This window comes from Oncorhynchus kisutch, linkage group LG18, assembly GCF_002021735.2.
Source record: "Oncorhynchus kisutch isolate 150728-3 linkage group LG18, Okis_V2, whole genome shotgun sequence".
Classification (NCBI taxonomy): domain Eukaryota; kingdom Metazoa; phylum Chordata; class Actinopteri; order Salmoniformes; family Salmonidae; genus Oncorhynchus; species Oncorhynchus kisutch.
Window position 1 is genome coordinate 32377557 of NC_034191.2, and position 23596 is coordinate 32401152.

A 23596-nucleotide genomic window follows, 5' to 3' on the forward strand; every position below is an offset into this window, starting at 1 on the left:
CAGGCTATTAATAGGGGTGGCAACAATTTCGGCAGATCATTTTTGAAAGAAAGGGTCCAGATTGTCTAGCCTGGCTGATTTGTAGGGGTCCAGGTTTTGCAGCTCTTTCAGAACATCAGCTGACTGGATTTGGGAGAAGGAGAAATGGGGAAGGCTTGGGCGAGTTGCTGTGGGGGGTACAGTGCTGTTGACGGGGTAGGGTAGCCAGGTGGAAAGCATGGCCAGCTGTAGAAAAATGCTTATTGAAATTCTCAATTATAGTTGACTTATCGGTGGTGACAGAGTTTCCTATCCTCAGTGCAGTGGGCAGCTGGAAGGAGGTGTTCTTATTCTCCAAGGACTTTACAGTGTCCCAGAACGTTTTTGAGTTTGTGTTGCAGGAAGCAGATTTCTGCTTGAAAAAGCTAGCCGTGGCTATTATAACTGCCTGTGTATATTGGTTTCTAACTTCCCTGAAAAGTTGCATATCACGGGGGCTGTTCGATGCTAATGCAGAACGCTATAGGCTGTTTTTGTGTTGGTTAAGGGCAGTCAGGTCTGGAGAGAACCAAGGGCTATATCTGCTCCTGGTTCTACATTTCTTGAATGGGGCATGCTTATTTAAGATGGTGAGGAAGGAATAAAAAAATAAAATAACCAGGCATCCTCTACTGACAGGATGAGGTCAATATCCTTTCAGGATACCTGGGCCAGGTCGATTAGAAAGGCCTGTTTGCTGAAGTGTTTTAGGGAGCGTTTGACAGTGATGAGTGGAGGTCGCTTGACCGCTGACCCATTACGGATGCAGGCAATGAGGCAGTGATCGCTGAGATCTTGGTTGAAAACAGCAGAGGTGTATTTAGAGGGCAAGTTGGTTAGGATGATATCTATGAGGGTGCCCGTGTTTACGGCTTTGGGGTGGTACCTGGTAGGTTCATTGATAATTTGTGTGAGATTGAGGGCATCAAGCTTAGATTGCAGGATGGTAGGGAATAGGGTGACATTTGGTACACACACTCTCCCTCTGGGAACTGTTAATATTTATTCAGTTGGTGGTCTGACCTGTCGGTCTGTGGACCAAAGTCACTACTCATTGACATGTAGACACAGCGCTGTAATAACACAGGTTAGTCACAACACAGGTGAGTCACAAAGCAAATGGTCTCTGTGTTTGAGAGAGGAGTGGGGTATAGTATAGCCACAGAGCGGGGGTTGGAGAAAGGTGTGGTACAGACAGGACAGATTAAGTTTCAGTGGAAGGTTATCTCTGTCACAGACAGTTCTGTATGGAGACCCAGGTGGGATGAACTGTGATAATCAACTAGTGCGTCACAGAGCGTCAGACACAGACAGGCGCGGGAACAGACATACCACCCTGCATCCCACTGCTGGCTTGCTTCTGATGCTAAGCAGGGTTGGTCCTGGTCAATCCCTGGATGGGAGAGCAGATGCTGCTGTTGGCGTTGGTGTTGGCGGGCCAGTAGGAGGCACCTTTTCCTCTGGTCTAAAAACATTTAAATATCCCAATACCCCATGGCAGTGATTGGGGACATTGCCCTGTGTAGGGTTCTGTCTTTTGGATGGGACGTTAAACAGGTGCTCTGACTCTCTGTGGTCACTAAAGATCCATGGCACTTATCGTAAGAGTTAACCCTGGTGTCCTGGCTAAATTCCCAATCTGGTCTTCATACTGTTCCATCATGGCCACCTAATCATCCCCAGTTTACAATTGGCTGATTTATCCCCCCCCCCCCTCTCCCCTGTAACTATTCCCCAGGTTGTTGTTGTAAATGAGAACATGTACTCAGTCAACTTACCTGGTAAAATAAGGGTAAAATAAAAAAAAACATGCTGTGATACCTGTTTGGAGTGGAGTGGTCCTCTGTCCTCTTTATCTACACCAGACATATTGTATAGGTGACTGTCAATGGATATGGGCTGAGGGATGTTCCCATTGTGTTGATCTACAATGATATTAATAACACTAGCTGTGATCTAGTCAGTCTACACACCAACGTACCTGGAGTAGACTGCTTCACTGCACAAGACTATTGTAGCAGCTTCACTGTGGAGTTGGGATCATATTGGAACAGGAGGACAGGTTCTATAACATATCAAATCTGGACTGTCTATGTCTGTAGTGCCAGGCTCGGGTAGTTGAGAATAGTTTTGTTCATAGTACATGGAAAATAATGTTTTTATTTGACTAGATCATCTTCTAGTAACCTATTGATTTTGTAGTGAGAGTGGTGTTTTGGCTGAGAAGTGAGAGGAGTGAGAGGGGTCTGGTGTGTAAGTTGAGGAGTGATAGAGGAGTGAGACTGAGAGAGAAGTGACAGGAGTAAGTGAGAGTGAGAGAGGAGAGAGTGAGAGAGGAGGGAGAGGGGTCTGTTCTGTTAGTTAGACGAGAGAGGTCTGTCTGCTTCCTTTCATGTGGGTCAGGAGCTCGGAACCAGAGAGGGGATGTCACCCCTCAGGTGTCAGCATGGTCAGGTCATGATCCCACCACAGGGGTCACTGCTTGGGGTCACCTGTAGGGGACAGGGTTAGGGTTAGGACAGGACAGCTGCTCTGTCAGGAGGCTGCCTGGACACTTACATTCAGGTTGTGTTGCAGCCCCAGTCCCTTTGATTATTGTGCTGACCACCATATACACTACATGATCAAAAGTATGTGCTCGTTGAACATCTCATTCCAAAATCATGGGCATTTAATATGGATTTTCTCCCCCCTTTGCTGCTATAACAGCCTCCACTCTTTTGGAAAGGCTTTCCACTAGATGTTGGAACATTGTTGCGGGGACTTTCTTCCAATTCAGCCACATTAGTGCATACGTGAGGTTGGGCACTGATGTTGGGCGATTAGGCCTGGCTCGCAGTCGGCGTTCCAATTCATTCCAAACATGTTTGATGGAGTCTGTGCAGGCCAGTCAAGTTCTCCCGCACCGATCTCAACAAACCATTGTGTATGGACCTCGCTTCGTGATGTTGGGGGCATTGTCATGCTGAAACAGGAAAGGGCCTTCCCCAAACTGTTGTCACCAAGTTGGAAGCACAGAATAATTTAGAATATCATTGTATGCTGTAACTTTAATATTTCCCTTGAAAAACAGCCTCAGACCATTATTCCTCCTGCACCAACCGTTCTCCTGGCATACACCAAACCCAGATTAGTCCGTCGGACTGCCAGATGGTGAAGCCTGATTCATCACTCCAGAGAACGCCTTTCCACTGGTCCAGAGTCCAATAGTGGTGGGTTTTATACCACCCCAGCCAACACTTGGCATTGCTTATGGTGTTCTTAGGCTTGTATGCAGCTGTTCGGCCATGGAAACCGATTTCATGAAGCTCCCAATGAACAGGTCTTGTGCTGATGTTGCTACCAGAGGCAGTTTGGAACTCAGAGTGTTGCAACTGAGGACAGATGATTTTTACACGCTACCTGCTTCAGAACTCGGCGGTCCGGTTGTGAGCTTGTGTGGCCTACCACTTTGTGGCTGAGCCGTTGTTGCTCCAATACATTTAGACTTCACAATAACAGCACTTACAGTTGACTGGGACAGCTCTAGTAGGGCAGAAATCTGACGAACTGACTTGTTGGAAAGGAAGCATCCTATGACGGTGCCAGATGGAAAGTCACTGAGCTCTTCAGTAAGGTCATCTTTTATGGAGATTGCATGGCTGTGTGCTCCATTTTATATACCTGTCATCAACGGGTGTGGCTGAAAAAGCCGAACCTACTAATTTGAAGGGGTGTCCACATACTTTTGTATAGTGTATCTAGTGAACATAAGACTGTCAGTCCAGGACAGTTTGATCTGCTGGCCTTGCTTTGATAAGATATATATATTTAGCACGATTAGTAGATTCTCTTTTGTAAAACTCAGATAAAAAATACACACAACAAAAATGCAGTGTTGAGACAATAAAAATGATAGATATGACTTTTAAAGGTGCAGTTCCAGAAATACATATCCCATGTCTTCCTGTGCTGATTCCTCTGCTGTCCAGCAGTGCATCCTGACTTCTTTCACCCCTCCCAGAGCTCTGTGGTCAGGTTATAGAGCTCAAATCCAAGCTGGAAGAGTTAGAAGCTTAGAGACCAGACCTCAGATAGTCACAAGGTTTTGTGTCGCTCTACCTGAGGGACCAACTATCTATCACCTCTTCAAGTTCAACTTTTATTGTTACATTCAGTACCGTGAAATACTTAGCTTACATACTATCTAACAGCTTTATGGTTTCAGTCTCAACTCTGTTTCTTCTTTTTGTTCTTCCAAGAAAACAGCCTTCCATGGTGAGTGCTGCTGGTTGCTTATAGTCGTCATAAAGGCATTTGACAGGCTGTATTTGTGTTGTTGTTGACAAAAAACATTTGAACAAATGGATGGATTTTCTTCCCATATTTGATAAAATACAAAAGTTCAATTGTTCAGTGAAACAGTGAATACCCCCTACCCACCACTCCGTGTTGGACATAATGTTTATTGTTGTTAGTCTGAATGACAAGAAATGTTTTCTTGTTCTGTTTCAGAACTCGAGGCGAAGGAGGCGTGTGATTGGCTACGAGCGGCAGGATTCCCCCAATACGCTCAGCTCTTTGAAGGTAATAAACTCAATCACCCAATAATACACCAGAACAATGCAACGCTGGCATGTGCACATACACACACACACACACACACACACACACACACACACACACACACACACACACACACACACACACACACACACACACACACACACACACACACACACAATAAAGTCATAACAGACCAACTATAAAACAAACGGCAGTTTTATTTTGAAACGTAACATCCATTGTGAAATGAGCTACTGTTGATTTTAGCTTTGTCTAGAATGTCATTGTATACTGTAGCATTAAGATTTCCCTTCACTGGAACTAAGGGGCCGTGCCCGAACCATTAAAAACAGCCCCAGGCCATTATTCCTCCACCAAACTTTACAGATGGAACTATTTACACAATGGGCATCTGAGACATTTGTGCCACAAAGTTGATGCTCTCCGGCCATTGACTTACAGTTGGAACATTCGGGTTATTATGCTGACGTTGCTTCCAGAGGCATTTTGGAACTCAATAGTGAGTTATGGAACTGAGGACAGATGATCCTAACACACTACACGCTTCAGCACTCGGTGGTCCCATTCTGTGAGCTTGTGAGGCCTACCACTTCGTGGCTGAGCCGTTGTTGCACCAATACATTTCCACATCACAATAACAGCACTTACAGTTGACTGGGGCAGTTCTAGCAGGGCAGAAATCTGACGAACTGACTTGTTGGAAAGGATGCATCCTATGACGGTACCACGTTGAACTTCACTGAGCTCTTCAATAAAGGCCATTCTATTGCCAATTTTTGTCTATGGAGATTGCATGGCTGTATGCTCGACTTCATACACCTGTCAGAAATTAGTTTGAATATGAGGAGTGAATCATCTGGCACAGTCTGGCTTCCTCTTACACTGCCCAGCCCAGCCCTACCCAACCCAACCCTGTCCCATGTCGTGTCCTTTCCATTCCTCTCCTACGCTCTCATGTCCTCTCCTCTCATGTCCTGTCCTACATTCTCATGTCCTCTCCTCTCATGTCCTCTCATGCACTCTCCTGTCTTCTCCACTCATGTCCTCTCCTCTCATGTCCTCTCCTCTCATGTCCTCTCCCCTCCTCTCATGTCCTCCTCTCATGTCCTCTCCCCTGCTCTCCTCTCATGTCTTCTCCCCTCCTCTCCTCTCATGTCCTCTCCTCTCCTCTCATGTCCTCTCCTCTCCTCTTATGTCCTCTCCAATCATGTCCTCTCCTCTCCTCTCATGTCTTCTCCAATCATGTCCTCTCCCCTGCTCTCCTCTCATGTCTTCTCCCCTCCTCTCCTCTCATGTCTTCTCCTCTCCTATCATGTCCTCTCCTCTTCTATTATGTCCTCTCCTCTCCTCTCATGTCCTCTCCTCTCATGTCTTCTCCTCTCCTCTTATGTCCTCTCCAATCATGTCCTCTCCTCTCTTCTCATGTCCTCTCCTCTCCTCTTATGTCCCTCCTCTCATGTCCTTTCCTCTTATGTCCTCTCCAATCATGCCCTCTCCTCTCCTCTCCTCTCCTCTCATGTCCTCTCCTCTTTTATTATGTCCTCTCCTCTCCTCTCATGTCCTCTCCTCTTTTATTATGTCCTCTCCTCTCCTCTTATGTCCTCTCCTCTCATGTCTTCTCCTCTCCTCTCATGTCCTCTCCTCTCCTCTCCTCTTATGTCCTCTCCTCTTATGTCCCTCCTCTCATGTCCTCTCCTCTTATGTCCCTCCTCTCATTTCCTCTCCTCTCCTCTTATGTCCTCTCCAATCCTCTCCTCTCATGTCTTCTCCTCTCCTCTCATGTCCTCTCCTCTCCTCTTATGTCCTCTCCTCTCATGTCTTCTCCTCTCCTCTCATGTCCTCTCCTCTTATGTCCCTCCTCTCATGTCCCTCCTCTCATGTCCTCTCCTCTCCTCTTATGTCCCTCGTCTCATGTCCTCTCCTCTCCTCTTATGTCCTCTCCAATCCTCTCCTCTTATGTCCTCCCCTCTTATGTCCCTCTTCTCATGTCCTCTTCTCTCCTCTTATGTCCTCTCCTCTTATGTCCCTCCTCTCATGTCCTCTCCTCTTATGTCCTCTCCTCTTATGTCCTCTCCTCTTATGTCCCTCCTCTCATGTCCTCTCCTCTCCTCTTATGTCCTCTCCAATCATGTCCTCTCCTCTCCAATCATGTCCTCTCCTCTCCTCGCATGTCTTCTCCAATCATGTCCTCTCCCCTGCTCTCCTCTCATGTCTTCTCCCCTCCTCTCCTCTCATGTCCTCTCCTCTCCTCTCATGTCCTCTCCTCTCCTCTTATGTCCTCTCCTCTCATGTCCTCTCCTATCATGTCCTCTCCTCTTCTATTATGTCCTCTCCTCTCATGTCCTCTCCTCTCATGTCTTCTCCTCTCATCTTATGTCCTCTCAAATCATGTCCTCTCCTCTCCTCTCATGTCTTCTCCTCTCCTCTCATGTCCTCTCCTCTCCCCTTATGTCCTCTTCTCTCCTCTTATGTCCTCTCCTCTTATGTCCCTCCTCTCATGTCCTCTCCTCTCCTCTTATGTCCTCTCCTCTTATGTCCCTCCTCTCATGTCCTCTCCTCTCCAATCATGTTATGTCCTCTCCAATCATGTCCTCTAATCTCATGTCCTCTCCTCTTCTATTATGTCCTCTCCTCTCCAATCATGTCCTCTCCTCTCCTCTTATGTCCTCTCTTCTTATGTCCCTCCTCTCATGTCCTCTCCTCTCCAATCATGTTATGTCCTCTCCAATCATGTCCTCTAATCTCATGTCCTCTCCTCTTCTATTATGTCCTCTCCTCTCCAATCATGTCCTCTCCTCTCCTCTTATGTCCTCTCTTCTTATGTTCCTCCTCTCATGTCCTCTCCTCTTCTATTATGTCCTCTCCTCTCCTCTCATGTCCTCTCCTCTCCTCTCATGTCCTCTCATGTCCTCTCCTAACATGTCCTCTCCTCTCATGTCCTCTCCTCTCCTCTCATGTACTCTCCTCTCATGTCCTCTCCTATCATGTCCTCTCCTCTCATGTCCTCTCCTCTCCTCTCATGCCTTCTCCTCTCCTCTTATGTCCTCTTGTCTCATGTCCTCTCCTCTCCTCTTATGTCCTCTCCTCTCATGTTCTCTCCTCTTATGTCCTCTCTTCTCATGTCCTATCCTCTCCTCTCATGTCCTCTCCTCATGTCCTCTCCTATCATGTCCTCTACTCTCATGTCTTCTCCTCTCCTCTTATGTCTTCTCCTCTCATGTCCTCTCCTTCCCTCTTATGTCCTCTCTTCTCATGTCCTGTCCTCTCCTCTCATGTCCTCTTCTATTATGTCCTCTCTTCTCATGTCCTCTCCTCTCCCCTCCTCTCATGTCCTATCATCTCAGGTCCTCTCCTATCCTCTCATGTCCTCTCCTCTCATGTCCTCTCCTCTCCTCTCATGTCTTCTCCTCTCCTCTTATGTCCTCTCCTCTCAGGTCCTATCCTCTTCTCTCCTCTTATGTCCTCACCTGTCCTCTCATGTCCTCTCCTCCTCTCATGTCCTCTTCCCTCCTCTCATGTCCTCTCCTCTCATGTCCTTTCCTCTGGCAGTTTCATTTGCACAGCTGTCCTCAGGAGTCTCAGGTCTACAGCTTCTTTTAACTCACTCAGGGAGGAGAGAGAAAAGTGACAGAGCGACAGGGGGGACTGCTGAAAGAGAGAAAGAGAAAGACTCAGTTGGGCTTTGGTCTGGATGGTTCCTGGCTAGAGTTACTACCCAAATATGTCCAGCACACTAAAACAAAGAGGTCATGGGAAAAAGTTTTATCATCATGGTTTAGAAGCAGCCAGCTCTCCTCACCCCTGCTACCCTCTCCTCCTCACCCCTGTTCCCCTCCTTCCCTTCCTCCTCACCCCTGCTCCCCTCCTCCTCACCCCTGTTCCCCTCCTTCCCTTCCTCCTCACCCCTGCTCCCCTCCTCCTCACCCCTGCTCCCCTCCTCCCTTCTTCTTCCCAGCACCCTCGGTGCTCCAGGTCTTTTGAAGTGAGAGGGTGTCATGAATCTCTTAGTGACAGGGATTGTAGCCTGTTGTAAAGGAGACACACTGAGTGTGTTTGTATGTGCGTACGTGTGGCTGCATGTGCGATTGTATCAGTGTGTATGGAAATCCGCAGCTACAATCTCTCCACATTATGTCCCCCTGTATTCAGCTCCATACAGCCTGCTCAGTAAAGGAAACAATGCATTTTTTATGTGTATCTTATGGCCTACACCGGCCAAATCTGGATGACATTGGGCCAAGTGTGCGCCACCCTATGGGACTCCCAATCACAGCCAGTTGGGATACAGCCTGGATTTGAACCAGGGTGTCTGTAGTGACGACTCTAGCACTGAGATGCAGTGCGTTAGACCGCTGCGCCACTCAGGAGCCCAATTCATGTGAAGCTGTTGTATTGAGGCAGACACTGATGAGTGGACTTGAAGATTGAGTATAAAGTACATTTTTAAACCATTTCACAATTGCTGACGGCTGCGGTTCCCCTGACCCAGATCTGTCTGAGTGTATTCTGATATCTGTGTTTCTCCTTATGTGACAGACCATGCTGCGTTCCTTTTCATAAAACAGTTAATGAAACCACATGAATGCAGTAGGATGTAATATTGAGGGTCTTAAGTGAATCTGTGACTGTGTCCCAAATGGCACCCTATTCCCTACATAGTGGACACTATGGGCTCTGGTCAAAAGTAGTGCACTATGTAGGCAATAAGGTGCCAATTGGGACGCAGATGGTGTGTTACATAGCAGGAGGCCAATACCCAGAGACAGACGTAATGCTGCTGCTGCTGCTGTTGCTACTGCTCAATGTCTCAGCGCCGTTATTTGGGCAAGCCCTGTCTCCCTTCATTACCATCTCTCTCTCTCTCTCTCTCTCTCTCTCTCTCTCTCTCTCTCTCTCTCTCTCTCTCTCTCTCTCTCTCTCGCTCCTGGATAGGTCTCTGGAAACAATGTGCTTTCCTTCTCATAGCTGTTCCGTTTAACTTCCTGAGTGAAAAAGTGAAGCTGGTTGTGATCTGCCACGTGTCCAGCCTGCTGCCCTATTAAGGAGCTAGATAACTACTGAGAGGAGAAATGGACTGAACAATTTAAAGTTGTATCTTTAATCTAATAGCAGCATTTAATCTGTTAATCTGTTTCCTCCTCCTCAGACTCTCAGTTCCCCATCGACATCTCTCCTGTGAAGAAAGACCATGACTTTCTGGACAACGACCTGGTGGAACCTCTCTACAGGTGAGTGGATTAAACCTGGTTGGATTTTCCATACTGCTTCCATACATTTAGTTGACGTTGACTGTGTGAGTTTGTATGCCAGTCAGTAAGGTAACACCAGAGAGAGCTGAGTGTTTGAGCCTCAGGGAAGTGAAATGATTCTACACCGCTTAAACCGACAGAGTGATAATCACTGTGAGCAACAAGCAACTCACGCATCTAGCAGTCCTTCACTAGACAGACGTCACAGAAACCTCTCACTAACGTTACACAGCCACCATAAGAAAACAACAGCACAATAGGTTATCAAACCGAGCAGACCAGAGGAGTATACTGCAAAGTAAGATCAATGTGTTCGCAAGCTAACTAAAATATTGTGAAATCCCTTTTTCTTTTATGGAAAGATAAACTTGAAATGTGCAATCTCCAATTGACTCAACAACCCAAAACACATACAGTGCATTCGGAAACTATTCAAACCCTTTACTATGAGACTCGAAATTGAGCTCAGGTGCATCCTGTTTCCACTAAACATCTTTGAGATGTTTCTACAACTTGACTGGAGTCCACATGTGGTTAATTCAATTAATTAGATATTATTTGGAAAGGCACACACCAGTCTATATAAGGTCCAACAGTTGACAGTGCATGTCAGAGTAAAAACCAAGCCATGAGATCGAAGGAATTTTTTGTAGAGCTCCGAGACAGGATTGTGTCGAGGCACAGATCTGGGGAAGGGTACCCAAAAAATGATGCAGCATTGAAGGTACCCAACACAGTGGCCTCCATCATTCTTAAATGGAAGAAGTTTGGAACAGCCAAGAATCTTCCTAGAGCTTTCCGCCCCTCCAAACTGAGCAATCAGGGGAGAAGGGGCTTAGTTAGGGAGGTGCCCACTCTGACAGAGCTCCAGATTCCCTCTGAGGAGATAGGAAAACCTTCCAGAAGGACAACCATCTCTGCAGCACTCCACCAGTCAGGCCTTTATGGTAGAGTGGCCAGACGGAAGCCACTCCTCAGTAAAAGGCACATGACAGCCCACTTGGAGTTTGCCAAAAGGGACCTAAAGGATTCAGGCCATGAGAAACAAGATTATCTGGTCTGATGAAACCAAGATTGAACTCTTTGGCCTGAATGCCAAGTGTCATGTCTGGAGGAAACTTGGCACCATCCCTACAGTGAAGCATGGTGGTAGCAGCATCATGCAGTGGGGATGTTTTTCAGCGGCAGGGACTGGGAGACTAGTCAGGATCAAGGGAAAGATGAACGGAGCAAAGTACAGAGATATCCTTGATGAAAACCTGCTCCAGAGCGCTCAGGACCTCAGACTGGGGCGAAGGTTCACCTTCCAAAAGGACAATGACCCGAGGCACACAGCCAAGACAACGCAGGAGTGGCTTCGGGACTAGTCTCTGAATGCCCTTGAGTGGCCCAGCCAGAGCTCGGACTTGATCCCGATCTAATTTCTCTGGAGAGACCTGAAAATAGCTGTGCAGTGATGCTCCCCATCCAATCCGACAGAGCTTGAGAGGATCTGCAGAGAAGAATGGGAGAAACTCCCCAAATACAGGTGTGCCAAGCTTGTAACGTCATACCCAAGAAGACTCAAGGCTGTAATCACTGCCAAAGGTCCTTCAACAAAGTACTGAGGAAAGGGTCTGAATACTTCTGTAAATGTGATATTTCAGTTTGTTTTTTATTATAAATTTGCAACAATTTCTAAAGACCTGTTTTTGTTTTGTCATTACATCTATTGTCTGTAGACAATTGGGGTCCAAACTAGCCCTGCAGACAATGCCTCCCAGCTCCCACCTCCCTGTGACTCTGTCTCCCTGTGAGTGCCACCCCCCTACACCAGCTCTGACACTTCCTCCCTCCACACTGGCCATGGGGCTGAGAGGAACACTTCCTCCCTCCACACTGGCCATGGGGCTGAGAGGAACACTTCCTCCCTCCACACTGGCCATGGGGCTGAGAGGAACACTTCCTCCCTCCACACTGGCCATTGGGCTGAGAGGAACAGATAGATGTGTCGTGTTTTCCTTTTGATCCCTGGTTATTCAGGCTCTATTATGCTCAATAGTCAAAACTTTTTGTCTTTACAGGAAGTTATTATTTTACCTTTATTTAACTAGGCAAGTCAGTTAAGAACAAATTCTTATTTTCAATGACGGCCTAGGAACAGTGGGTTAATTGCCTGTACAGGGGCAGAACGACAGATTTGTACCTTGTCAGCTTGGGGATTTGAACTTGCAACCTTCCTGTTCCTAGTCCAACGCTCTAACCACTAGGCTACCCTGCCACCCCTGAAGTTAGGGGCCCTCAGCACTCTCTATAGGCTCTACGGGCTCCAACAGCTACTGTAAGGACTATGGGAACTAAGCTCTATGGGCCCTGGTCAAAATAAGTGTACTATATAGGGAGTAGGGTACCATTTGGGACACATGTACTGTATCCTGTTGGCTGCAGAGCAGCAGGAGAAGGCTAGAGGCTAGCATCTTCTAACTCTACTACATCTGAAGCTTTTTACTGTCACAGAATCCACATAAACCCTGCATGGGACAATATCTGGAGTGGTAAAACTGTCACGCCGCAAATCTTCTGGCAAGCGCCATTTTGCTGGCGTGGGATTGGTTAGGAATGTGTCGTCATGTTTACCTCTTGTTGTTGTTGTTGTCGTTGTTGCTTTAGGCAGGGCAGCTTGTTGGCCTGTGTGTTTCTGTCATTTACCTTTGCAGTCGGCCAGCCTCCCAAACTCTCTGCCAGGCTAGCTGTTCCACAGGTCACTACTCTCCTACTCTCTGCCAGGCTAACTGTCCCACAGACCCCTACTCTCCTACTCTCTGCCAGGCTAGCTGTCCCACAGGCCCCTACTCTCCTACTCTCTGCCAGGTTAGCTGTCCCACAGACCCCTAGTCTCCTACTCTCTGCCAGGCTAGGTGTCCCACAGGCCCCTACTCTCTGCCAGGCTAGCTGTTCCACAGGCCGCTATTCTCCTACTCTCTGCCAGGCTAGCTGTCCCACAGACCCCTAGTCTCCTACTCTCTGCCAGGCTAGCTGTCCCACAGGCCCCTACTCTCTGCCAGGCTAGCTGTCCCACAGGCCTCTACTCTCCTACTCTCTGCCAGGCTATTTGTCCCACAGGCCCCTACTCTCTGCCAGGCTAGCTGTCCCACAGGTCTCTAATCTCCTACTCTCTGCCAGGCTGTTTGTCCCACAGGCCCCTACTCTCTGCCAGGCTAGCTGTCCCACAGGCCTCTACTCTCCTACTCTCTGCCAGGCTATTTGTCCTACAGGCCCCTACTCTCTGCCAGGCTAGCTGTCCCACAGGCCCCTACTCTCTGCCAGGCTAGCTGTCCCACAGGCCTCTACTCTCCTACTCTCTGCCAGGCTATTTGTCCCACAGGCCCCTACTCTCTGCCAGGCTAGCTGTCCCACAGGTCTCTACTCTCCTACTCTCTGCCAGGCTGTTTGTCCCACAGGCCCCTACTCTCTGCCAGGCTAGCTGTCCCACAGGCCTCTACTCTCCTACTCTCTGCCAGGCTATTTGTCCCACAGGCCCCTACTCTCTGCCAGGCTAGCTGTCCCACAGGTCTCTAATCTCCTACTCTCTGCCAGGCTGTTTGTCCCACAGGCCCCTACTCTCTGCCAGGCTAGCTGTCCCACAGGCCTCTACTCTCCTACTCTCTGCCAGGCTATTTGTCCCACAGGCCCCTACTCTCTGCCAGGCTAGCTGTCCCACAGGCCCCTACTCTCTGCCAGGCTAGCTGTCCCACAGGCCTCTACTCTCCTACTCTCTGCCAGGCTATTTGTCCCACAGGCCCCTACTCTCTGCCAGGCTAGCTGTCCCACAGGTCTCTACTCTCCTACTCTCTGCCAGGCTGTTTGTCCCACAGGCCCCTACTCTCTGCCAGGCTAGCTGTCCCACAGGCCTCTACTCTCCTACTCTCTGCCAGGCTATTTGTCCCACAGGCCCCGACTCTCTGCCAGGCTAGCTGTCCCACAGGCCCCTACTCTCTACCAGGCTAGCTGTCCCACAGGCCCCTACTCTCCGCCAGGCTAGTTGTCCCACAAGCCCCTACTCTCAGACTGCATCCCAAATGGCACCCTATTCCCTATATTGTGCAATACCTTTGACCGTAGTGCACTATATAGGGGATAGGGTACCATTTGGTACATAGTCACAGCCTCCCAGGCAGTTTTACTGTTTGTAGGGTATATTGTAAATTCCCATTGTTACTCTAGAAACTTGTGGGTGGGATTTAATAGAAACCAACTCAAACAGTTATGGAGATGGTTAGAGCTGGTTAGCCCAGAAAATACCAACAGGGACTTTAAAATCCTACTGGAAAGAAGGAGAGAGTGACTAAGAAGGAGCAGGGACATGAAGTCTGCGTGTAGCTGGAGAAGCAGCAGAGACTAGTCCATTAGCTGCTGATGGAGAATCTCTGTGAACCACAGCGCCTCAGCAGTCTTCACCAATTAGGTCCCTGTCAGGGAGAGAGAAGCCAGAAGCAGACGGACTGGCAGGGAGCGAGAGAGGCCAGAGAGCATCTGTCCATTAACATTAAGTTATTAGCCACAGTTAGCAGGCATGATTAGGTTTGTGCTGCCCCGGCTGGGTAGTCGTCAGACCCACAGTCATTTAACTCCTGGACTGAACAACTGACTGTGTCTATTCCTGGTGACTTCTCTCGGAGAGAAGGATGATCTCTGAGATTGTTATTGTTTACATCCATCTGGCTTGTTTCTCTTCCAGACGACTCAACACCTTGAACAAATGTGCCTCTATGAAACTAGACGTCAACCTTCCTAAGAAAAAGGTAAGCAGAGGTTTTAATTATTATAATATTATTCTATATGATGACCGTTATGATCCTGTTCAGTTGCACAGTGATATTGTATAACAGCTTTAGTCAATGCAAGGCTATTATGTATACCTGTCTATGGTATTATGGTAATAATTACTGAGGACATCGGCCAAGTAGTAGTCCTGTAACAACAGAAAACTCCTCATCCTCTTACCCATCTATCCTTCCATCCCTCTTTCCTTCCATCCCTCTAACCCAGATCCTGTGATATGTGTCCATTGTTGTATTCCCTAAAGTGTGCACTACTTGTAACCAGAGCCCTATTAGCCCTGGTCACATGTAGTTTACTATAAGGAATAGGGTGCCATTTGGGACGCACCCATCACCTCTGTTGTTTCAACTTCCTTCAGTGTGGAGGGAAGTCCCTCTGGGCTTCAGGACATTTCAGATTGGTTTATTTATGGCTGGAAAAAACAGATTAGGAGGTTATATCATCATGATTATGTGATCGATGTATAGAACTGTAATGTGATTATAACTGAACAGACACATCCTCTGGCTCCGCTGTTAACTGTCAGGAAAACACAGATGACATGTGTCTCTCCTTCCTGGAACAGATAGAGATACAGACAGGCTGTGATGCTACACCCTCACAGATCTCACAATATCTAGCTTTCCCATCAGCTTGTAACTACAACCAATCATTCGGATTGTGTCTTGTCACCATGTGTTGATAACAGTGTACTGGCAGTGCTATGTGTCTTCTCTCTTCCTGTGTGAAGGGAAGGGAAGACTCGGATGAGTGTGTTTATGTAACTGTTAACTGGTTTAGATTTCTACCTGACTAGGTGATCATGTGTTGATAATTGATTTTGTGTTGTCTTCCTGTGTATTCAGAGTGAAGACTCTGATGAGGAGGACCTGCTTGCCATCAGTGACAGATGGACGTTTGAGTGGACGAGCCGCCGCTGGTCCAGACTAAAGGGGGAGGGGCGGAGTCCCAGGGAGGGGGTGGGCCGGGGCCTGCGGTACACTACCAGTAGCGAGAGTGTTCTAACTGACCTCAGCGAACCAGAGGTCTCATCTCTCCACAGTGAGAGCAGCGGGGGGAGTGGCCACCAGGCTGTGAGCACAGAGGACTCAGACTGCTCTAACCGGAACTACTCTGACTCCGCAGCCATGCCTGAACCTGACTCCAACTCCCTTACCCTGCCACACCTCCCTAAGCACCTCCCCTATTACGGCTCGTTGCCCAACAAAAACAACCGCGCCGGACGGACCCGAGCCAAGGACTTCCTGCGCCACATGGAGACGCTACGTTCCCGGGGCATGTTGGATAGGGGGAGGAGCAAGATGCTGGTTATCAGCGCTCCGGTACTGCAGATGGAGCCGCAGGCCCTGAAGACGATGCGCTGTGTGGAGATCACCAATGGGGACGGGTCGAGGGCGGAGGTACCCACTGGAGGACCAATCCTAGGGCTAACCCCCCAGTGCCCCTCCAGCAGCGAGGGCAGCCACTCCAGCGACAGCACCGTCTCCTCCCCCAGTCTGAAGGAGAGGAAGCCCCACTCCCAGCGGACGGACCGGTCTGACGCCAAGCGTAGTGGCATGTATCTGGAGGACTTGGCCGTGTTCTCCAGCCTGCAGAGGAACAGTGGCGTGGCCGAACACAACCGGCATAACGAGTTCCGCTCCTACGAGGACCTGGTGGTCCACATACCCAAAGACCACAAGCCTGGCACCTTTCCCAAGGCCCTGTCCATAGAGAGCCTCTCCCCCACCCTGGGGGCCTCCGTCGCCTGGCACAGCGGCAGCCTCAATCCCCTGGAGCCCCAGTCCAACCCCAACCCCCGACCTAACTCTAACCCCAGGGAGTTCCATCCACGCCCGGCCACCCAGTTCTGCCCACGGGGCAGTAGGATCAGTGTGTACGACAACGTCCCTGGGTCTCACCTCTATGCCTCTACTGGAGACCTGTTGGACCTGGAGAAGGAAGACCTGTTCCCCCACCTGGATGACATCTTGCAACACGTCAACGGCCTGCAGCAGATAGTGGACCGCTGGTCCAAGAACATGCTGCCCTCTGCAGGCCTGGATGGACAGGGGATCCAGCCTGCAGGTATGCAGTCTTCCAGCCAGATCACGCTGGACTTTGAGGGAACGTCTGTTCTGGAGGGACAGAGCACAGCCAGTGACAGGGACAGAGACCGTGTGTCACTCATTGAGACTCACTGCACAGGACACAGAGAGAGGAGGGACTCAGGAGTGGGAGCATCGCTAACCAGACCCAACCGGTAAGAATCATAGTCTTCAAATGGTTATTAACATCTCAGTGTTTAGTTCATTGTAGAAGTCATTATCCTGTCCTTATTTCCATACTGATAGTGCTAAACACTTACCCAAAACGTCTGTCTTTTAGAGGTGAAGTCTTGACATCATTGTCAAAGGTTGCATCCCAAATGGCTCTCTATTCCCAAGATTGTGCACCTTTTCCCTGCATACTTTCCCTTTAGGGAAAGTAGTGTGCTATATAGGGAATAGGGTGCCATTTGGAACGTATATTAACTGTCCTCTCTCTCTCTCTCTGGCATTAGTCTGCGATGGCCCAGCTTCCAGATGTCCAACCGGCTCAGCCACTCAGTGGCCTCGCTCCAGATCACCAACCAATCAGCAGGCCAGCTCAGCCTGCTGCAGAAGTTCTCTCTCCTCCGCCTCACTGCCATCATGGAGAAATACTCCATGTCCAACAAACACGGATGGACCTGGTGAGCACTATCAATCAATCAACCAATCAATCAACCAATCAATCAACCTAAGCTTGTCAAGGCTGCACCCTATTCCTGTGTGTGTGAGTAGACATGGGACTCAACCTGTGTTGTCTCTCTGTCAGGTCAGTTCCGAAGTTCATGAAGAGGATGAAGGTTCCTGACTACAAGGACAAGAACGTCTTTGGTGTTCCTCTGATTGTTCACGTCCAGCGCTCTGGTCAGCCCCTCCCCCTCAGCCTGCAGCAGGCCCTTCGATACCTCAGGAGCCAGTGTCTAGACCAGGTTAGTCTCTCTCTGTTAAACTGTGTAACAGTAGACTGTCAGTCTCTCTCTGTTAAACTGTTCTATAGCAGACTGTCAGTCTCTCTATGTTAAACTGTTCTATAGCAGACTGTCAGTCTCTCTCTGTTAAACTGTTACAGCAGACTGTCAGTCTCTCTGTTATACTGTTCTATAGCAGACTGTCAGTCTCTCTCTGTTATACTGTTCTATAGCAGACTGTTAGTCTCTCTCTGTTATACTGTTCTATAGCAGACTGTCAGTCTCTCTCTGTTATACTGTTCTATAGCAGATTGTCAGTCTCTCTGTTATACTGTTCTATAGCAGACTGTCAGTCTCTCTCTGTTAAACTGTTCTATAGCAGACTGTCAGTCTCTCTGTTATACTGTTCTATAGCAGACTGTCAGTCTCTCTCTGTTATACTGTTCTATAGCAGACTGTCAGTCTCTCTGTTATACTGTTCTATAGCAGACTGTCAGTCTCTCTCTGTTAAACTGTTCTATAGCAGACTGTCAGTCTCTCTCTGTTGAACTGTTCTATAGCAGACTGTCAGTCTCTCTCTGTTAAACTGTTCTATAGCAGACTGTCAGTCTCTCTCTGTTAAACTGTTCTATAGCAGACTGTCAGTCTCTCTGTAATACTGTTCTATAGCAGACTGTTAGTCTCTCTCTGTTAAACTGTTCTATAGTAGACTGTTAGTCTCTCTCTGTTAAACTGTTCTATAGCAGACTGTCAGTCTCTCTCTGTTAAACTGTTCTATAGCAGACTGTCAGTCTCTCTCTGTTAAACTGTTCTATAGCAGACTCAGTCTCTCTCTGTTATACTGTTCTATAGCAGACTGTCAGTCTCTCTCTGTTAAACTGTTCTATAGCAGACTGTCAGTCTCTCTGTTATACTGTTCTATATCAGACTGTCAGTCTCTCTCTGTTAAACTGTTCTATAGCAGACTGTCAGTCTCTCTCTGTTAAACTGTTCTATAGCAGACTGTCAGTCTCTCTCTGTTAAACTGTTCTATAGCAGACTGTCAGTCTCTCTCTGTTAAACTGTTCTATAGCAGACTGTCAGCCTCTCTCTGTTATACTGTTCTATAGCAGACTGTCAGTCTCTCTCTGTTAAACTGTTCTATAGCAGACTGTCAGTCTCTCTGTTATACTGTTCTATATCAGACTGTCAGTCTCTCTCTGTTAAACTGTTCTATAGCAGACTGTCAGTCTCTCTCTGTTAAACTGTTCTATAGCAGACTGTCAGTCTCTCTCTGTTAAACTGTTCTATAGCAGACTGTCAGTCTCTCTCTGTTATACTGTTCTATAGCAGACTGTCAGTCTCTCTCTGTTAAACTGTTCTATAGCAGACTGTCAGTCTCTCTCTGTTGAACTGTTCTATAGCAGACTGTCAGTCTCTCTGTTATACTGTTCTATATCAGACTGTCAGTCTCTCTCTGTTAAACTGTTCTATAGCAGACTGTCAGTCTCTCTCTGTTAAACTGTTCTATAGCAGACTGTCAGTCTCTCTCTGTTAAACTGTTCTATAGCAGACTGTCAGTCTCTCTCTGTTGAACTGTTCTATTGCAGGCTGTCAGTCTCTCTCTGTTATACTGTTCTATAGCAGACTGTCAGTCTCTCTCTGTTATACTGTTCTATAGCAGACTGTCAGTCTCTGTTATACTGTTCTATAGCAGACTGTCAGTCTCTCTCTGTTAAACTGTTCTATAGCAGACTGTCAGTCTCTCTCTGTTGAACTGTTCTATTGCAGGCTGTCAGTCTCTCTCTGTTATACTGTTCTATAGCAGACTGTCAGTCTCTCTCTGTTAAACTGTTCTATAGCAGACTGTCAGTCTCTCTCTGTTGAACTGTTCTATTGCAGGCTGTCAGTCTCTCTCTGTTAAACTGTTCTATAGCAGACTGTTAGTCTCTCTCTGTTAAACTGTCCTTAAGCAGACTGTCAGTCTCTCTCTTTTAAACTGTCCTTAAGCAGACTGTCAGTCTCTCTCTGTTAAACTGTTCTATAGCAGACTGTCAGTCTCTCTCTGTTAAACTGTTCTATAGCAGACTGTCAGTCTCTCTCTGTTATACTGTTCTATAGCAGACTGTCAGTCTCTCTCTGTTAAACTGTTCTATAGCAGACTGTCAGTCTCTCTCTTTTAAACTGTCCTTAAGCAGACTGTCAGTCTCTCTCTGTTAAACTGTTCTATAGCAGACTGTCAGTCTCTCTGTTAAACTGTTATATTGCAGGCTGTCAGTCTCTCTCTGTTAAACTGTTCTTAAGCAGATTGTCAGTCTCTCTCTGTTAAACTGTTCTATAGCAGACTGTCAGTCTCTCTCGGTTAAACTGTTCTATAGCAGACTGTCAGTCTCTCTCTGTTAAACTGTTATATTGCAGGCTGTCAGTCTCTCTCTGTTAAACTGTTCTTAAGCAGATTGTCAGTCTCTCTCTGTTAAACTGTTCTATAGCAGACTGTCAGTCTCTCTGTTAAACTGTTATATTGCAGGCTGTCAGTCTCTCTCTGTTAAACTGTTCTTAAGCAGATTGTCAGTCTCTCTCTGTTAAACTGTTCTCTAGCAGACTGTCAGTCTCTCTCTGTTATACTGTTCTATAGCAGACTGTCAGTCTCTCTCGGTTATACTGTTCTATAGCAGACTATCAGTCTCTCTCGGTTATACTGTTCTATAGCAGACTGTTAGTCTCTCTCTGTTAAACTGTTCTCTAGCAGACTGTCAGTCTCTCTCTGTTATACTGTTCTATAGCAGACTGTCAGTCTCTCTCAGTTATACTGTTCTATAGCAGACTGTCAGTCTCTCTCTGTTAAACTGTTCTATAGCAGACTGTCAGTCTCTCTGTTATACTGTTCTATAGCAGACTGTCAGTCTCTCTCTGTTAAACTGTTCTATAGCAGACTGTCAGTCTCTCTCTGTTGAACTGTTCTATAGCAGACTGTCAGTCTCTCTCTGTTAAACTGTTCTATAGCAGACTGTCAGTCTCTCTCTGTTAAACTGTTCTATAGCAGACTGTCAGTCTCTCTGTAATACTGTTCTATAGCAGACTGTTAGTCTCTCTCTGTTAAACTGTTCTATAGTAGACTGTTAGTCTCTCTCTGTTAAACTGTTCTATAGCAGACTGTCAGTCTCTCTCTGTTAAACTGTTCTATAGCAGACTGTCAGTCTCTCTCTGTTAAACTGTTCTATAGCAGACTGTCAGTCTCTCTCTGTTGAACTGTTCTATAGCAGACTGTCAGTCTCTCTCTGTTATACTGTTCTATAGCAGACTGTCAGTCTCTCTCTGTTAAACTGTTCTATAGCAGACTGTCAGTCTCTCTCTGTTGAACTGTTCTATTGCAGGCTGTCAGTCTCTCTCTGTTATACTGTTCTATAGCAGACTGTCAGTCTCTCTCTGTTATACTGTTCTATAGCAGACTGTCAGTCTCTCTCTGTTATACTGTTCTATAGCAGACTGTCAGTCTCTCTCTGTTAAACTGTTCTATAGCAGACTGTCAGTCTCTCTCTGTTGAACTGTTCTATTGCAGGCTGTCAGTCTCTCTCTGTTATACTGTTCTATAGCAGACTGTCAGTCTCTCTCTGTTAAACTGTTCTATAGCAGACTGTCAGTCTCTCTCTGTTATACTGTTCTATAGCAGACTGTCAGTCTCTCTCTGTTAAACTGTTCTATAGCAGACTGTCAGTCTCTCTCTGTTGAACTGTTCTATAGCAGACTGTCAGTCTCTCTCTGTTATACTGTTCTATAGCAGACTGTCAGTCTCTCTCTGTTAAACTGTTCTATAGCAGACTGTCAGTCTCTCTCTGTTGAACTGTTCTATTGCAGGCTGTCAGTCTCTCTCTGTTATACTGTTCTATAGCAGACTGTCAGTCTCTCTCTGTTATACTGTTCTATAGCAGACTGTCAGTCTCTGTTATACTGTTCTATAGCAGACTGTCAGTCTCTCTCTGTTAAACTGTTCTATAGCAGACTGTCAGTCTCTCTCTGTTGAACTGTTCTATTGCAGGCTGTCAGTCTCTCTCTGTTATACTGTTCTATAGCAGACTGTCAGTCTCTCTCTGTTAAACTGTTCTATAGCAGACTGTCAGTCTCTCTCTGTTGAACTGTTCTATTGCAGGCTGTCAGTCTCTCTCTGTTAAACTGTTCTATAGCAGACTGTTAGTCTCTCTCTGTTAAACTGTCCTTAAGCAGACTGTCAGTCTCTCTCTTTTAAACTGTCCTTAAGCAGACTGTCAGTCTCTCTCTGTTAAACTGTTCTATAGCAGACTGTCAGTCTCTCTCTGTTAAACTGTTCTATAGCAGACTGTCAGTCTCTCTCTGTTATACTGTTCTATAGCAGACTGTCAGTCTCTCTCTGTTAAACTGTTCTATAGCAGACTGTCAGTCTCTCTCTTTTAAACTGTCCTTAAGCAGACTGTCAGTCTCTCTCTGTTAAACTGTTCTATAGCAGACTGTCAGTCTCTCTGTTAAACTGTTATATTGCAGGCTGTCAGTCTCTCTCTGTTAAACTGTTCTTAAGCAGATTGTCAGTCTCTCTCTGTTAAACTGTTCTATAGCAGACTGTCAGTCTCTCTCGGTTAAACTGTTCTATAGCAGACTGTCAGTCTCTCTCTGTTAAACTGTTATATTGCAGGCTGTCAGTCTCTCTCTGTTAAACTGTTCTTAAGCAGATTGTCAGTCTCTCTCTGTTAAACTGTTCTATAGCAGACTGTCAGTCTCTCTGTTAAACTGTTATATTGCAGGCTGTCAGTCTCTCTCTGTTAAACTGTTCTTAAGCAGATTGTCAGTCTCTCTCTGTTAAACTGTTCTCTAGCAGACTGTCAGTCTCTCTCTGTTATACTGTTCTATAGCAGACTGTCAGTCTCTCTCGGTTATACTGTTCTATAGCAGACTATCAGTCTCTCTCGGTTATACTGTTCTATAGCAGACTGTTAGTCTCTCTCTGTTAAACTGTTCTCTAGCAGACTGTCAGTCTCTCTCTGTTATACTGTTCTATAGCAGACTGTCAGTCTCTCTCAGTTATACTGTTCTATAGCAGACTGTCAGTCTCTCTCTGTTAAACTGTTCTATAGCAGACTGTCAGTCTCTCTGTTATACTGTTCTATAGCAGACTGTCAGTCTCTCTCTGTTAAACTGTTCTATAGCAGACTGTCAGTCTCTCTCTGTTGAACTGTTCTATAGCAGACTGTCAGTCTCTCTCTGTTAAACTGTTCTATAGCAGACTGTCAGTCTCTCTCTGTTAAACTGTTCTATAGCAGACTGTCAGTCTCTCTGTAATACTGTTCTATAGCAGACTGTTAGTCTCTCTCTGTTAAACTGTTCTATAGTAGACTGTTAGTCTCTCTCTGTTAAACTGTTCTATAGCAGACTGTCAGTCTCTCTCTGTTAAACTGTTCTATAGCAGACTGTCAGTCTCTCTCTGTTAAACTGTTCTATAGCAGACTGTCAGTCTCTCTCTGTTATACTGTTCTATAGCAGACTGTCAGTCTCTCTCTGTTAAACTGTTCTATAGCAGACTGTCAGTCTCTCTGTTATACTGTTCTATATCAGACTGTCAGTCTCTCTCTGTTAAACTGTTCTATAGCAGACTGTCAGTCTCTCTCTGTTAAACTGTTCTATAGCAGACTGTCAGTCTCTCTCTGTTAAACTGTTCTATAGCAGACTGTCAGTGTCTCTCTGTTAAACTGTTCTATAGCAGACTGTCAGTCTCTCTCTGTTATACTGTTCTATAGCAGACTGTCAGTCTCTCTCTGTTAAACTGTTCTATAGCAGACTGTCAGTCTCTCTGTTATACTGTTCTATATCAGACTGTCAGTCTCTCTCTGTTAAACTGTTCTATAGCAGACTGTCAGTCTCTCTCTGTTAAACTGTTCTATAGCAGACTGTCAGTCTCTCTCTGTTAAACTGTTCTATAGCAGACTGTCAGTCTCTCTCTGTTAAACTGTTCTATAGCAGA

At 46.7% G+C, this 23596-nt stretch overlaps 1 protein-coding gene across 3 annotated transcripts in view; it reads left to right on the forward strand.

Moving 5' to 3' along the window:
- LOC109909087 (stAR-related lipid transfer protein 13) overlaps positions 1-23596 on the forward strand; it is a 140189-nt gene that overhangs the window by 102731 nt on the left and 13862 nt on the right. For all 3 annotated transcript variants that reach the window (XM_031795814.1, XM_031795816.1, XM_031795815.1), the window contains 6 exons: positions 4513-4584; positions 9731-9812; positions 14551-14614; positions 15500-16896; positions 17197-17367; positions 17493-17652. In XM_031795814.1, the coding sequence (XP_031651674.1) occupies positions 4513-4584; positions 9731-9812; positions 14551-14614; positions 15500-16896; positions 17197-17367; positions 17493-17652 (1946 nt within the window). The remainder of the gene's footprint in view (positions 1-4512; positions 4585-9730; positions 9813-14550; positions 14615-15499; positions 16897-17196; positions 17368-17492; positions 17653-23596) is intronic.